This window comes from Haliaeetus leucocephalus, unplaced genomic scaffold (genome assembly GCF_000737465.1).
Source record: "Haliaeetus leucocephalus isolate CR32 unplaced genomic scaffold, Haliaeetus_leucocephalus-4.0 Scaffold339, whole genome shotgun sequence".
Classification (NCBI taxonomy): Eukaryota; Metazoa; Chordata; class Aves; order Accipitriformes; family Accipitridae; genus Haliaeetus; species Haliaeetus leucocephalus.
This window is the reverse complement of record NW_010972775.1, coordinates 21872886-21885231: the sequence shown is the minus strand read 5'-3', so window position 1 is coordinate 21885231 and position 12346 is coordinate 21872886. Positions and strand designations below refer to the sequence as shown.

The 12346-nt window shown below is 50.7% G+C and overlaps 1 protein-coding gene across 1 annotated transcript in view; it reads right to left on the bottom strand.

The window, feature by feature from the left end:
• Positions 1-12346, bottom strand: part of SMAD6 (SMAD family member 6) — a 45672-nt gene that overhangs the window by 31160 nt on the left and 2166 nt on the right. The window contains exons 2-4 of the mRNA XM_010572315.1: positions 11979-12327; positions 9574-9630; positions 7679-7756 (exon numbers count right to left, since the gene is read on the bottom strand). Coding sequence (XP_010570617.1) covers positions 7679-7756; positions 9574-9630; positions 11979-12327 — 484 coding nt within the window. The remainder of the gene's footprint in view (positions 1-7678; positions 7757-9573; positions 9631-11978; positions 12328-12346) is intronic.

Below are 12346 nucleotides of genomic sequence, written 5' to 3'. Positions count from 1 at the left end.
TGAGGAATTCAGTGTATCACCTACAAGGAAACGGTGCTCCACAAATACTGCCCGTAGTACATTCATTTCAGGGCATCACCCCGCCTGGCTTCATCACGGCAAATTCTCCTTCAGAGCCGGGGAGCTGCGTGTACACACACAAGTGCAGAGGTATCATATGCAAAGCAGCTTTAATCCCTGCATTAGGCATGGGGCCAAATATTGATAAGACCAACCGTCTTCCACCCCTTGTGCACCAGGCAGCCTGTGTTGTTACTCCGACAGATGATCCTAAGGCTCTGGCAGCTAGTTTTGCTTTTTTTTCCCCCCTCCTTCTGGACTAGGGACAGCTCTGACTGTCCACATTTTTCTAAGTGCTGTCTGTGTTGGAGGGTTTAAAGCAGTAGTATCAGTCATCACAATAATCCAAGATGAAAGATGTTCTTGCACGTGAAGCAACTCAAGCAATGGATGGTGACGGGGGAAATTTCGGCTCGATTCACAGGTCTGCAACAGCTGCCCCATCTACCCTGGGAAAATCACTGACTTTCTGGCTCCTGGCAGGGAAAAACACATGGGAAGAAGGGAGTCCACCACTGTTTCATCAGTTCAGATGAAGAACATCACCAGAGCTGCCTCAACTAAAGAAGCTCCACGGCGCAGGCAGGTCCCTGGGACACAGCAGCCCCAGTTGAACGCAGGATGCTGTGGGAGCTCCCTCCTGTCCTCCCTGCTCAGCACCATCAATGCGCTGGAGAACGGCGTTGCTCTCACAAAGCACTTGTGCAGCTAATAACAAAGGGACATTTCTCCATCTCCCAGTCCAGAAGATACCTTCCCTCCTGGAAGACAGTATTTTTGGAGGCTGGTAATGATGCTCTCTCGCTGCATGGGATGCAAAGCCTCAGAACAACCTTTATTTCCCTCCTCAGGAGACCTTCAGCACAAACCATCTCTTTTCCCATCTCCAGCAAATTCCCCAGTGGTCCCTCACCCTTCACAAAATTAATTTCCCCTCCCCACGTTAATAACCTGGCTCAGCTCCGAATTAATTTCGAGACCAAAAGGCTTGCATTGCAAACTCATAACCCATAGGATATTTTTTACGAACAGGCATCGCTTGCTTTAGAAACCCTTCTACAGCTGCATGGCCACTGCCGAAATTTCATCCTCCTTCCAGAGACCCGCACTCTGCACAGATGGGGTCACTGGCACCCCTCCTGCTCTCCAGATGGGACGCTGGGTACAGGCAGCAACATGAAGGTGTATTGTCACCAAAGCATGGTCATCCCCAAGCTCTACAAGAGCAAGTGCCTGCAGGCCTCAATGCTACTGCTGTTGGGTTTGGTGGCTCAACATCAGTTGCCCTGCAGGGTTTCAATGGAGAAACAACCCTGTGCAGGGAGTATCTTCCCCAGCTTGATCTAAGGTGCTTTTTCTTCAATTGCTAAGTAAGGTCTATTTGCTCAGTCTCAATGCTCTGGACAACATCTTCAGCTGCATATTAACAACCCAAATGGAGTACTCTCTGCGTGGATGAAGCACTGCCATCAACAGGCTTCGGACACAACGAGGAGCTCACCCACCTGCAGAATCAATGATCCCTTCCCTTTCCCTTCTGCTCCAAAGAAAAAAAAAACATTTAAACTCCAGGAGCTGCCACCTGAGCCACCCACCATGGCAAGCATAAACGTAATGCAAAAAACCCCGCAGCCCTCCTGTAAATCTTACAGGCTCCAGTGAATTTACCATCAACCCAGAAAGACATTTGTTGTAGAATAAAACAGCACACCTCCATCTCTCTGAAAGGGACAGGTGCTGAAAGCCTGGGGATGCCATCTCTGAGAGCTTCTCTGTCTTCCCTTTCAGGGATTAATTCCGCAATTCACCCTGTAGTTTGCAAAGTTGCCTTTGATGTCAACCCCAGGCAGGGCCAGAAGCTGCACGTGATCAAACCCAAAGCAAAGGTAGGCTATTGTTTTGAAGTTCTCCCAACCATCGGGAAGGATGCTGCTGCACGGTCACACTCTCCGATGGGGATTCCAACATTCACGGCCGACCACAGTCACGTGGGGAAAACCTTCACACCGAGCAAAAAATTCCTCTCTGAAGCACACTGGAAAATAGATGCACTTTATTTCCCGTTGGCAAACTAAAACTATGGAGGAAAAATGTTTAATATAAAAACATCTGACAAAGCACCTCCAGGATGTATTTTTTTGCATCAAAGAAGTAGCTCTTGGCAACAGGCTCACTCCTCCGACAAGAGAAGTTTTTAGCCAAACCCTGATTGTTATAGACTGCACAGGGTTAGACACGCCAGCTAACTTAAAGTTAAATATGAAAGAAAAAGGAAACCAAAACCATTACTGGCCCAAATAAACATCTGTCTGTGATTAAAACTGGATGCACAGATATGCTCTGCTTTTTTTTTTTTTTTTAAAGTGGATTTATGTTTCTGTAATAGGACAAGGGGAAGAAAGGACAAAAAGGCTCCACGGTGCTGCTGGGTCAGACCCAACCTGCAGCCCCCAGCCCACGGCACTGCCATCTCGAGCTGGCACCCATGCCCGGGGCTGCAGTGGGAGCCTGGCACCGAGACACGCTGAAGCCAGAGGCGATCATCAGAAAGTTGTAAAACCAACAGTTCACCCCCAGAAGAAATTCCTGCCCTATTAATGAGAAAAATATCTTTTTTTTTTTCCCTATTAACAGGTAATTTCACAATCTCTCCCCCAATCTGGAAAGGGCAATGTTTGCCCAGTTTCCACGCATATCCGCCTTACATATTTAATAGGGTTGTTTTTTTTTTTCTTTTCCTACTCCTAACACACAGGATCTTCATAAATTTCCTTGTTAGCATAAATCCTTGCAGTCTGTTATTTCTGGGGGGAGAGGAAGAGAGACGTTCACTTTCTCCATTCAGTGGGTTTTAAAATATGCTTCCTTAAGTTCATCCTAAATATTGCTGGAAGCAGAAAAAAAACCTCCGGCTCTCACTTTGGAGCCGTGGCATTGCTTCAGCGGGGCTGAGTCATCAGCCGGGATGGACGGACACACTCCTGCCTTCCTCCTCCCTTTAGGGGTACAGGGACCCTGCTCCCCAATACCAACACCCCCAGTCCCACCATCGCCCTGCAAACAACTTCTCCACCTTCCCAGGCCTTGAAAAAAAACCCAAAATAATTTAAGTAAGCTCCAGCCCATTCAGTCTCTCTTTGTTTCTCCTCTCTCCGCTAATTCACAATTATCCTCCACCAACTTGGGAGGGTATAACACAAAGGATGTCACTGAGCAGAGCTCATCTCTACACAGAGTCCGTCATCAACTAGACTTTGGCAGAGCTGCTCCAAGCAGACTCACTCGTGTGCTTCCACTTTCAGGTACAGCTCCCCACCACTTCGCAGTGCAGAAGGGAATTAATCACTCCTCCAGCAAACCACCAACTCACAATTTCTTCTTTTGGATGTGCATTCCCAGCTACCAGAGCTGAAACCTGTTAGCACACAGGAAGTTAATTTATTTCAAAGTCTAAAAAAAAAGTTAGTAATTTTGAAAAATCTAAAGCAGCATCTTCCCTGGCTTCTTGCTGCTGGTGCAACCCCTCTCACCAGCCCCTGCCGTCCCCACTCTCCTCCTGCCCTTCTCCTCCACTCCCAGCTCTCACTTCTCCCCTGGTAGCTCTTATTTCTCCTCCTCTCTCTGCTCAGGAGCACTACCAAGCACCAAGCCACCCTCATTTCTCCTATCTGAACACACCCGGTGCTGAGCATCCCCTAACTCCAGGCACCGGCTCGGCTGGTCCCTGTCAGGACAACCAGATGCAGGATGCGGTCCTCCGGCACGCTGCAGAACTAAAGGGGTTGGACACAAGACACCCACTCTTGGCAAGGAGCCCTTTCTCTCTGGAAAACCCTGCCACACACAGGGCTCGAGCCTCGCGGGCAACATTGGTTCACAAAGGCATTTCCATAAGAACAATGAGATTTTCCGCGCAAACACTGGTATAACTCCCGATTAAGCAAGGAGTAATGAGCAGGCATGTAGGGACACATGAGACAGGCTCTAGTGATGAGTGGCTCATTTTGAGGAAAAATAGCTATCGTAAGAGCTTGGCACTGACGGCTGCAGGCATAGTCTTCGTTAAGTATCTTCAGTGGAGACACCCAGCCGGCGCAGGACCTCTGCACAGCAGCTGGGGACTTTGTTGCAAGGTGGCCGTGAGTTGCACCCGTCACCACCTGTCTGCTCCTACAGCTAATGACTCATGCTTATTTACTAATAAGGATAATAATTTATTAATTTTCCAAAGAAAACCGATGCCCTGACATTTCTGCACTCTCTAAGAGGATGGACAAGCTGCTCCAGACCAGCGGCCACAAGTGATGGTCAAGTCAGCATGGAGACCTACGGGAGGCTGCGCCACCTTTTGCCCTCCTACCTGTGCTCAACCCTTCCCCTCCTGCACGGTCCTTAAGCCCTCCAGAATTTAATGCCACCACTCCTGAACTCTGGTTGCTACTCGTAGGAATTCATGGGGCTTTTTTAGCCAGAAAGACAAACCGACGCAGTGTGCTGTGCAAGTGGAGCGCCGAGAAGCAGGGCTATTTCATGGTTTTTAAGAGAGGGTCCTTCACAGGGAAGGTGAGGGATAGCCCTGTGGCATTTAGGGGAAGGCAGGGAATCCCAAAGCCCACGGCCCACAGCATCTGCTCCAGCACATCCCCACTGTACTGAACCAGTTCCCGCAGCAGCAGCCTGGCAAGTCTAACGGGTACAACAGCTTCTTGGCATGCAGTAGAGGAGCCAAGTCTGAGGGGAAGGGAAAAAAAAAAAATTACTACTAATGTTCCACCAATTATGAGTCACAGGGCTGAGCTTTTGTTTCTGCCTTGCTGGATTTTGCCCTTTCCCTGGTATTTCCCCAGGTCCAGCCAGGGGAGCCGCAGGGACGCCGACACTGGCCAAGGCTCTGCTGACACCCAGGGGAAGCGTCTCATCAAAATCCAACTCCCAAAGCAGCAGGTTTTCTTCACCTCTGCTCCCCAGGTGTACATGGCTGCAGAAATACAGTGAGGAAAAGATGGGAGGCCCTCTTCATATTCCCACAAGCCTGAATATGACACTGCTTGAGCTCAGAAGATGGAAACTTCGGGATCAAATACCTCCAGGTGCCTTTTCCCATCAACCCAGACCTTACCAAGCCACTGTACCTCACTGAGAAATCAGGAGCATCCCCAATCCGAGGGAAATGCCGTGGCTGGACACTGATCCTTGGACAGACAGCTTCATTTCATGACCCAAACGCTTTGAACCTCAGATGAACAGGACTCTGGGGTATCATCCATCAGTCCAGCTCCTGGCACAGAAGGTCACAGCCGCCCAACTATTCACAACTTGTGCTTCTAGTTAGCACTGACTGTTACTCTGAATTTTATAGTAAACCTGCTAGTTCGTTGAAAACTTTTTCCTATTTTTAAGAGTGGTATTATAGCCATGAAAAGGTCTACTTCAAAAACAGGGATTATTGTTTTTTTAAAAAAATTATATAGATGACAGAGATGATCTTTTGACTTCATGCTAAAACTTCCTGTTTAGAAGTTCATCAAGTAAACGAATAACAGTAGAAGAATGGTTCTCTTTGTTATCCAAAATTGAATTTTGTGGTTTTAGTAGGAAAAGCCTTTTTGATGATCAAAGCTGAAGCAATAAATAGTAGTGGCTTGATGCTAGATCCAAAACGTACTTATTTTTGGAACGGGAGTTAAATGCACATTAAGTTCCTTCGGTACACACAAGAAAAGGCAGGGAAGACCACGTGCTTTGTGTATCATTTACACAGGCCTGCGTTTCAAGCAGACCTATTAAATAAGTTGAAACGGAGAATAAATAAACTGAAATATGACAGATAGACTAGAGTCTAAGTGGTTTTTTTCCCTTTACTTCCCCATGATGACAAGTATGGGTTAACTACAGTGACGCTCTTATCCTCTTTCAGCAATCACGAGCACTGGGGAAAAATAAATCATGCAGCCCCAGACTCTTATTAAAAGTTACACTATTGGAAACTACACAGGGGGAGAGGAGGTATCCGATTTCAGTACAATCTCAGTCACGTGTTATCATTATATTGTTCAAGTAAAAGTTAAAATCTCTCTTCTATTCCAGAAAATCCACCAGATGTCCCATAAAGGACTCTGCTGTGAGAGAAGCTAAACCATTACATCCTTAGGAACCCCGGTTTTCAAACTCGGCTGCTATAATTAATGGCAATTATCAAGTTACAATAAAAACCATGGGCATGGGGAGCTTTACGGACGTGTATCCAGCCCGAGGAATGTTTGTTAGGAATTGCAAACACATATTTATTATAGCACAACCCTGAACGATCCAACTCCTGGCTATCAATTGTTCCCCTGCTATGGACACTTGGCAGCACAACAAAAGCAAGGCGGGCCGGCCCGCTGGATTCGGCACGCGGCAGCACCGCGGCAAAACCGACCGCAGCAGGAGAACCTTAAAGGAGAAGGAGAAGGGAAAATCCCCGGAGGGAAATGTGCCACCATGCCACGATGCTGCGGTGCCGTGCTGTTTAAATGCACTTTAAAGCGCTGCAGAGTCAGGATCGGCTTAAACATCCCAAGGAAGTCACAGGTCTCGCCAAACCGGCCATAAACGAGAAGAGAAAAGCCGTGGCTAACAGACCAGTACCCCAAGGGTCTCCTCCACCGCTGTCGACCTACAGCATCCCCCAGAGAGAGCAGCAAGCCCCGTCCATGTGCTCAGCAACCCGGCACCGAAGTGCCCAGGTCCCACGCCACCACAAAGCCCACCCCAACCGCTGAAGGAGGCACATGGGGCTTCACCGGGACGAAGGTTTGTCTGTCTTCATCGTAGCTCTCAGACCATTAACCTGGTCATTTCTGACACAGAAATTAAACCTGGTCCTTCAGACAGGTCCCTTCTTCCTTCCATGCAGCCAGCCCCCAGGCTGAGACGGGAAACTGGAGGGGAAGGACGGGAAACCATCACCGCAGCCAGAGCCCAGCGCCAAGCAAATGAAAGCCCCAACTCTCTCTCTGCCTGCTTGCAGGTAAAACCACCCCGGGGCCTTACAGAGCACCATTAAATGAATGAAAGCTTGTCGGGGTGGGGCAGAGCAAAAACCAGGACCTAATTAAGCAAAGCTTTGTTCGGGAGCTTCAATGGCATCGTAGCTGGGAGCCCTGCTCACGAAAGCAGGGTTTGCACTGCAGGGCCAGGACCCAACAGGTAACACAAGCTGTACGGACTCAGCAAGAACCACCGCAAAGCAGCATCGTTTGAAATGGTCCCACTGCTCCTGCCACGCAAATGGTGACAGCATACAGGCCAGCCCCACGCCAGCCCACGACCCCGGGGCTCGGAAGAGGTCTAGGTGGCTTCCACAGGGGACATGCGCAGCCCCATGGCCACCTCCCAAACGTCCCCGCTTGCCGCAGCACACTCACCCCAGAAACAGCGTCTTATCACGACACGTGGAGCGCAGATGCCTCTGAACAATCGACCCCAATAGCTGCTCTTTCTTTCCTTTTTTTCACACCAAGAATATGAACCAACAGCAAGCACCGCAACCCCCCGTCTCCTCCTGCTGTCCTGCCCCAGCCACGAGCTCCCTGGCGCAGACCACGCGTGCGGGAAGGCGCAAACATCTGCCAACCTGAGAAGTCTCCGGGCGTGACGTTGGGTGAGTTTGTAGCCTCTGTTTCAGTGTAAGACAACGTGGAATCTGATAGATCTGGGGGGAGGGGGAAAAACAAACAACAACAACGCTTTTAGTCCTCCTGTGCACCCACAGCTCTTCAGCTTCCCGTCACCTCCCCGATAGAAACTCTCCCTCCACTGGGCCAGAAAGCAACGCTTAACTTTGTACCTCTACCATGCAAATGCAAAGTTTGAATTGCTTCAACCACAAAAATAACTGCAGTTAAGTTGATCAAACAAGTAGGAACTTGGTGCTTACTGGATAAAGTTACATTAAGCCTCTAAACAACTCATAGTTACTATACTTAATTATCACCATTAAAATTCTTGAAGCTGTTTATTCTTGCTTCCTTCCTTCCTTCCTCTTTGCTGAAGCAAAGGAAACTTTGTTTTAACAAGTTAAGAGTCTTTGTTATTCTCTCTTGCTTACACCCCTCTAATTAAGTGCTCAACTGTTTGCTCACAGATTAACTATTATTTTTCCAATCAAACAAGCCAATGAAGCAAATTTCAATCCCTGGCTGTTGTTTTAATAAAGTCACATGTCACTCGCTATCATCTCTCCCTGCAGCACAAGCAGTTTCTAAAGGGAATTAACTTGGAAGGGGGAGTGCACGGAGGGACAACTCCTTTTTTTGTGCCTCCACACCTAACAAAAAAAAAAAAAAAAGAAGGAAGAAAAAAAATAACCAAACCACTCCACGACCAGCAAATTTTGCTTTGCAGGACGCTCTGGTCACTGCCCTGTGCCACAGCCCAGCTGTGGTGATGAAGGAGCCGGTCCCTCCAGCCAGCATGCACGCACCGGCTGAGCGGCTGCGTTGCAGGCAGGTCGCAGGCAGCTCCCAAGCCTGGCAGGGCAGGGACTCACCTTTGGCACGGGGCAGCTCCCGCCTTCCCTGGGGCTGGGTGGGACAGGCAGGCGCGCCGTCCCGCTCCTATCTATCGCCCTGGCAAACCCTGCCTGTCTCCTCCCTGTCCCTGCCCGATGGGGAGCGAAAGCAGCTTGCCTCGGTCATTACCCCCTCCGCAAATCAGAGCCACCGACTACAGGACGAAGGGAGAAGTCCCATGCTCCAGACGCAGCCACAGCTGCACCGATCCCACCAAGAAACCCAAGAGGGATGTGGGATTCCTCCCTTCCCTCCCATGTCTTTGCTTCCCATTTACTTGAGCAAGAAGCAGCCGCTGAGAAAGGTCAGTCAGGATGCAGCAATGCCAATTCAAAATATCTCCAAGCCAGCGTGCTCCATGCAGGACCACGCTCCAAGGCTGCGTTGTGCCAGGCTCTCCAGCAGCCTTCGCTTCGTGCCCAGCCTACCCACCCAAGCCGCTTTCCCCAGCTTTTTTTTAAAAAAAGCTTCTATAATTCATCAGGAAAAGTGAAACGCCATTCCGAAATTATACAGCGCCAAGTTTCAAAGAGTTTACGTCTCATTCTAATAAGCAGAGGAAGGGTAATAGCCAGTTCCTCCGTGGCGCAGCGCAGCCAGGGCTTTATGGAAATGGCACCCAGGAGCTCCCACTCCCCCTCCACTCCATCATCCCACAGATTACACACGCAGACAAAACATGACGTCTGGTAACCTTTCATTACGCCTTCATTAAAAATAGCGCTTCATATTATTTTGGAAAATATGCATGTGTCTACACCATAATTTGGTATGATAAACTGACATCCATTTACTTCTTAAAACCCTTCAGCTGATGCTTGCTCAGAAATAATGAGCAGCCATAAAATCCCAACTTGTTGGCTTTTGCCTGACGTGCCACGTAGGGATGTCTTAGAACCAACACCAGGACTGCACCATGAAAGAGCTGCCAGGAGATCAAAAGAGAGAAAACACATACCCAGTGGCTTTTGCTCATCATTAGGAGACAGCCGAGAGTAGGGAGGTGGTGGAGACTCTGGAAAAACAAAACTTTGTGTTAGTGCCGTGTTCGGTTTATCAACGAAACCCTCACACTTTCCTTTTCAGGGTAGGAACTCCTCCAAGGTTACAAACACCCACTGGAAGAAAACCCACTTGGAAGCAACTCAAGACCAAGAGTTTTCCAAATCTTTGAAGAATGGGGAGTTCCACCTTGACCCTTCTAAATGGGCTTTACTACCAAAAAAACGCTGCTGTTCTCCCCTACACTCCTGCCTTGCATTCCTGCCTGGGCGCCCGTGACCCAAAGCACGCAGGATGGCACATTGCTCCTGAAGAACGATGCTTTCATCATCTGCGCTGAAGACAACCACGGCTCAAACCACACACACAGAATTAACAAAAGCTCCCCAAATACTACATTATGTCTGAAAAAGGGTGTCGGGCGACAAAAAGTCACTCCTTTCTTGGCACAGGAAGCCTGACACCAGGGGCCAGGCTGGCTTCAGCCAACGAGCCACCAAAGTAACTTTGGTCCATTCCAACAAGCATCCCGTGACCCCGCAGCAGTGCTCAGCCTCTCCTGCCCCACTCCTGCTGACCTCGATCCAGCAAAGCTCCCAAGCACATGCTCAGCTTTAAGCAGCAGCACACCAGCAATCATGCACTTCAAGTTAAGCAAGTCCTTAGAAGTGCTTTGCTGAATCAGGTCATCTAACTGGCTCTTGCTGTGCTTCTAAGAGTCAAGGCCATACAAAAGGCTGAAGAAGGTCCTACCATCAACTTCTTGCATTGGTCAGAGGGTATTTTTCTTCTGAATTACGGCAGTGATTTTTCTTCTAGAATTGTAACTTGCTAAAACTGAGGAGCGTGCAGCCACCTGGGCTCTATCATGGCACCAGCACTGAGCAGACTCTGACTTCAGTGAGAAATTGTCCTGGAAAGTCAATGGCATCACACTGGCCCCAGACCACTGAAGCAAGGGTGTGCTCCTCAGTTCCCCCAGAGATCCAAAAACAAGGCACTCAGCCCAACAACTGCAGCTCAGCTTGGGCTATTTCATCAAAAACCTCAGCACCCCCTGCGTGATGGCTCTAGGATAGCCTGCGGTCATTTCTTGCTTCTCAGGAAAGGTTCCTCATCCCCCCCTAACGGAGCAAGCTGCCCAGCAGCAAGATGCTCTTCTCACAGGGCACCTAAGAGCCTCAAAAGAAAAATAATGGAGCCAATGTCCCAATCTGGACGTAACGGCTGACCCACGCTGTGCACAGCGGGCTGGTCCCATGCTACAGCCAGACCTGCTGCCCCAGGGGACTTCTTCAAAGCACCGCAGTGTGAGGTTCTCACACCGCTCAGCTACGTCACTCCCCAGTAAAACGGGTGACAAACACAAACAGGGATGGTCTCTGCAGGGAGCCATGCAAACACTTGCAGAAAAGGGCATCAAGGCCTTCCGCGGGCTCCCAGCACCTGGCTGGAGCAAGTGGGGCCCTGGCACAGACACCCACTAGCAAAATGATAGGGAGCCACTCCATAAAAACTCTGCTCTCTACTACTCTCTGCACAGCGCTGGGAAAACTACTGCCGCTGCAGGAAAGCGACTGGGAAACTTTGCCCATTTCTAAAATCAATGCACCGTTCCTACATATGCACATCTACCCCAACTGAAGCAAAAAAAGCTTCTTCCAGCCTCTAGCGATCTTCTGGGGTAGCATGCCCAGCACAGTTTCTTTCAAAGAAGTGATGCAAAGCAAGGCAGGATCCCAGATTGCAAAATAAATATTAAAAAAAAATAAAAATCTCAAAGCTCTTGCCAAGAAAGGGACCGGCAGCAGGAGGTTGGTGTCCTCCGGGACCCCTCTACCCACGGTTAGAAATAGGAAAACTCCGAGGAATGCACGAGCCCCGGCTCCCCCACCCCTTCCACGCGGGTCCGAGGTTCTCTCGTGGCCAGGGCATCCCCCGCAGCCCCCTCCCGGCCGCCGTCCCGGTGCGCCCGCCGGGGCCCTGCGGCTTTAAGCCGGCGGCGGTAATTGCCCGGCTCCCCGATCAACAGCGAGCCAGGCTGGCGCCAGCAGTATGCAAACTGCGTATTATCGCCCCTTCAGCACCTAAATAGCAGGGGAACCTCCGCGGGAAGGGGAAAAAAGAAGGAAAAAAAAAAAAAAAAGAATGGGCTTTTGAAGCACAACTGGGAACCGCTGTCGGCTGGGGGGTGGGCGATGCCAGCCGCGGGGGACCCCGGGCCGGGCGCATCCCGGCCGGGCATCCCCGCCGCAGGGCTGCCCACGAGGGTTCAAAGAAGGGGCCAGAAGCCCCGAACCCCCAAATCGAGGAGGGGCGGAAGGACGCCGACCCCAACACACGCCCCCCGCCGCTCCTCACCTGGCCCACAGAGGCGGCTGAAGTGGTAGGGGTTGCAGCAGACGGTGGGTCCGTCGGCGACGCCGAAGCTCTGGCACTCGCAGAGGGGCTTCAGCTCGGCGGGGTGCTGCAGGTCGGGCCAACGGAAGAGTTTGCCCAGGAGGAGGTGGGGGGGAGCCGCCTGGCCCCCCAGGCGCACCTCGGTGCGGGCCACCAGCACGCAGCCGCTGGGCATGCCCCCGCGGGACTCCACCGCCTCCAGCAGGCTGTCCAGCGAGCGTTCCTTCAGCCGCTTCAGCAGCGAGTAGGTGACGGCCTTCAGCTCCTGCTCCAGCAGCAGCAGCCGCGACCGCGCCTCCCGGCCCCGCCGCTCCGGGGAGCCGCCGTCG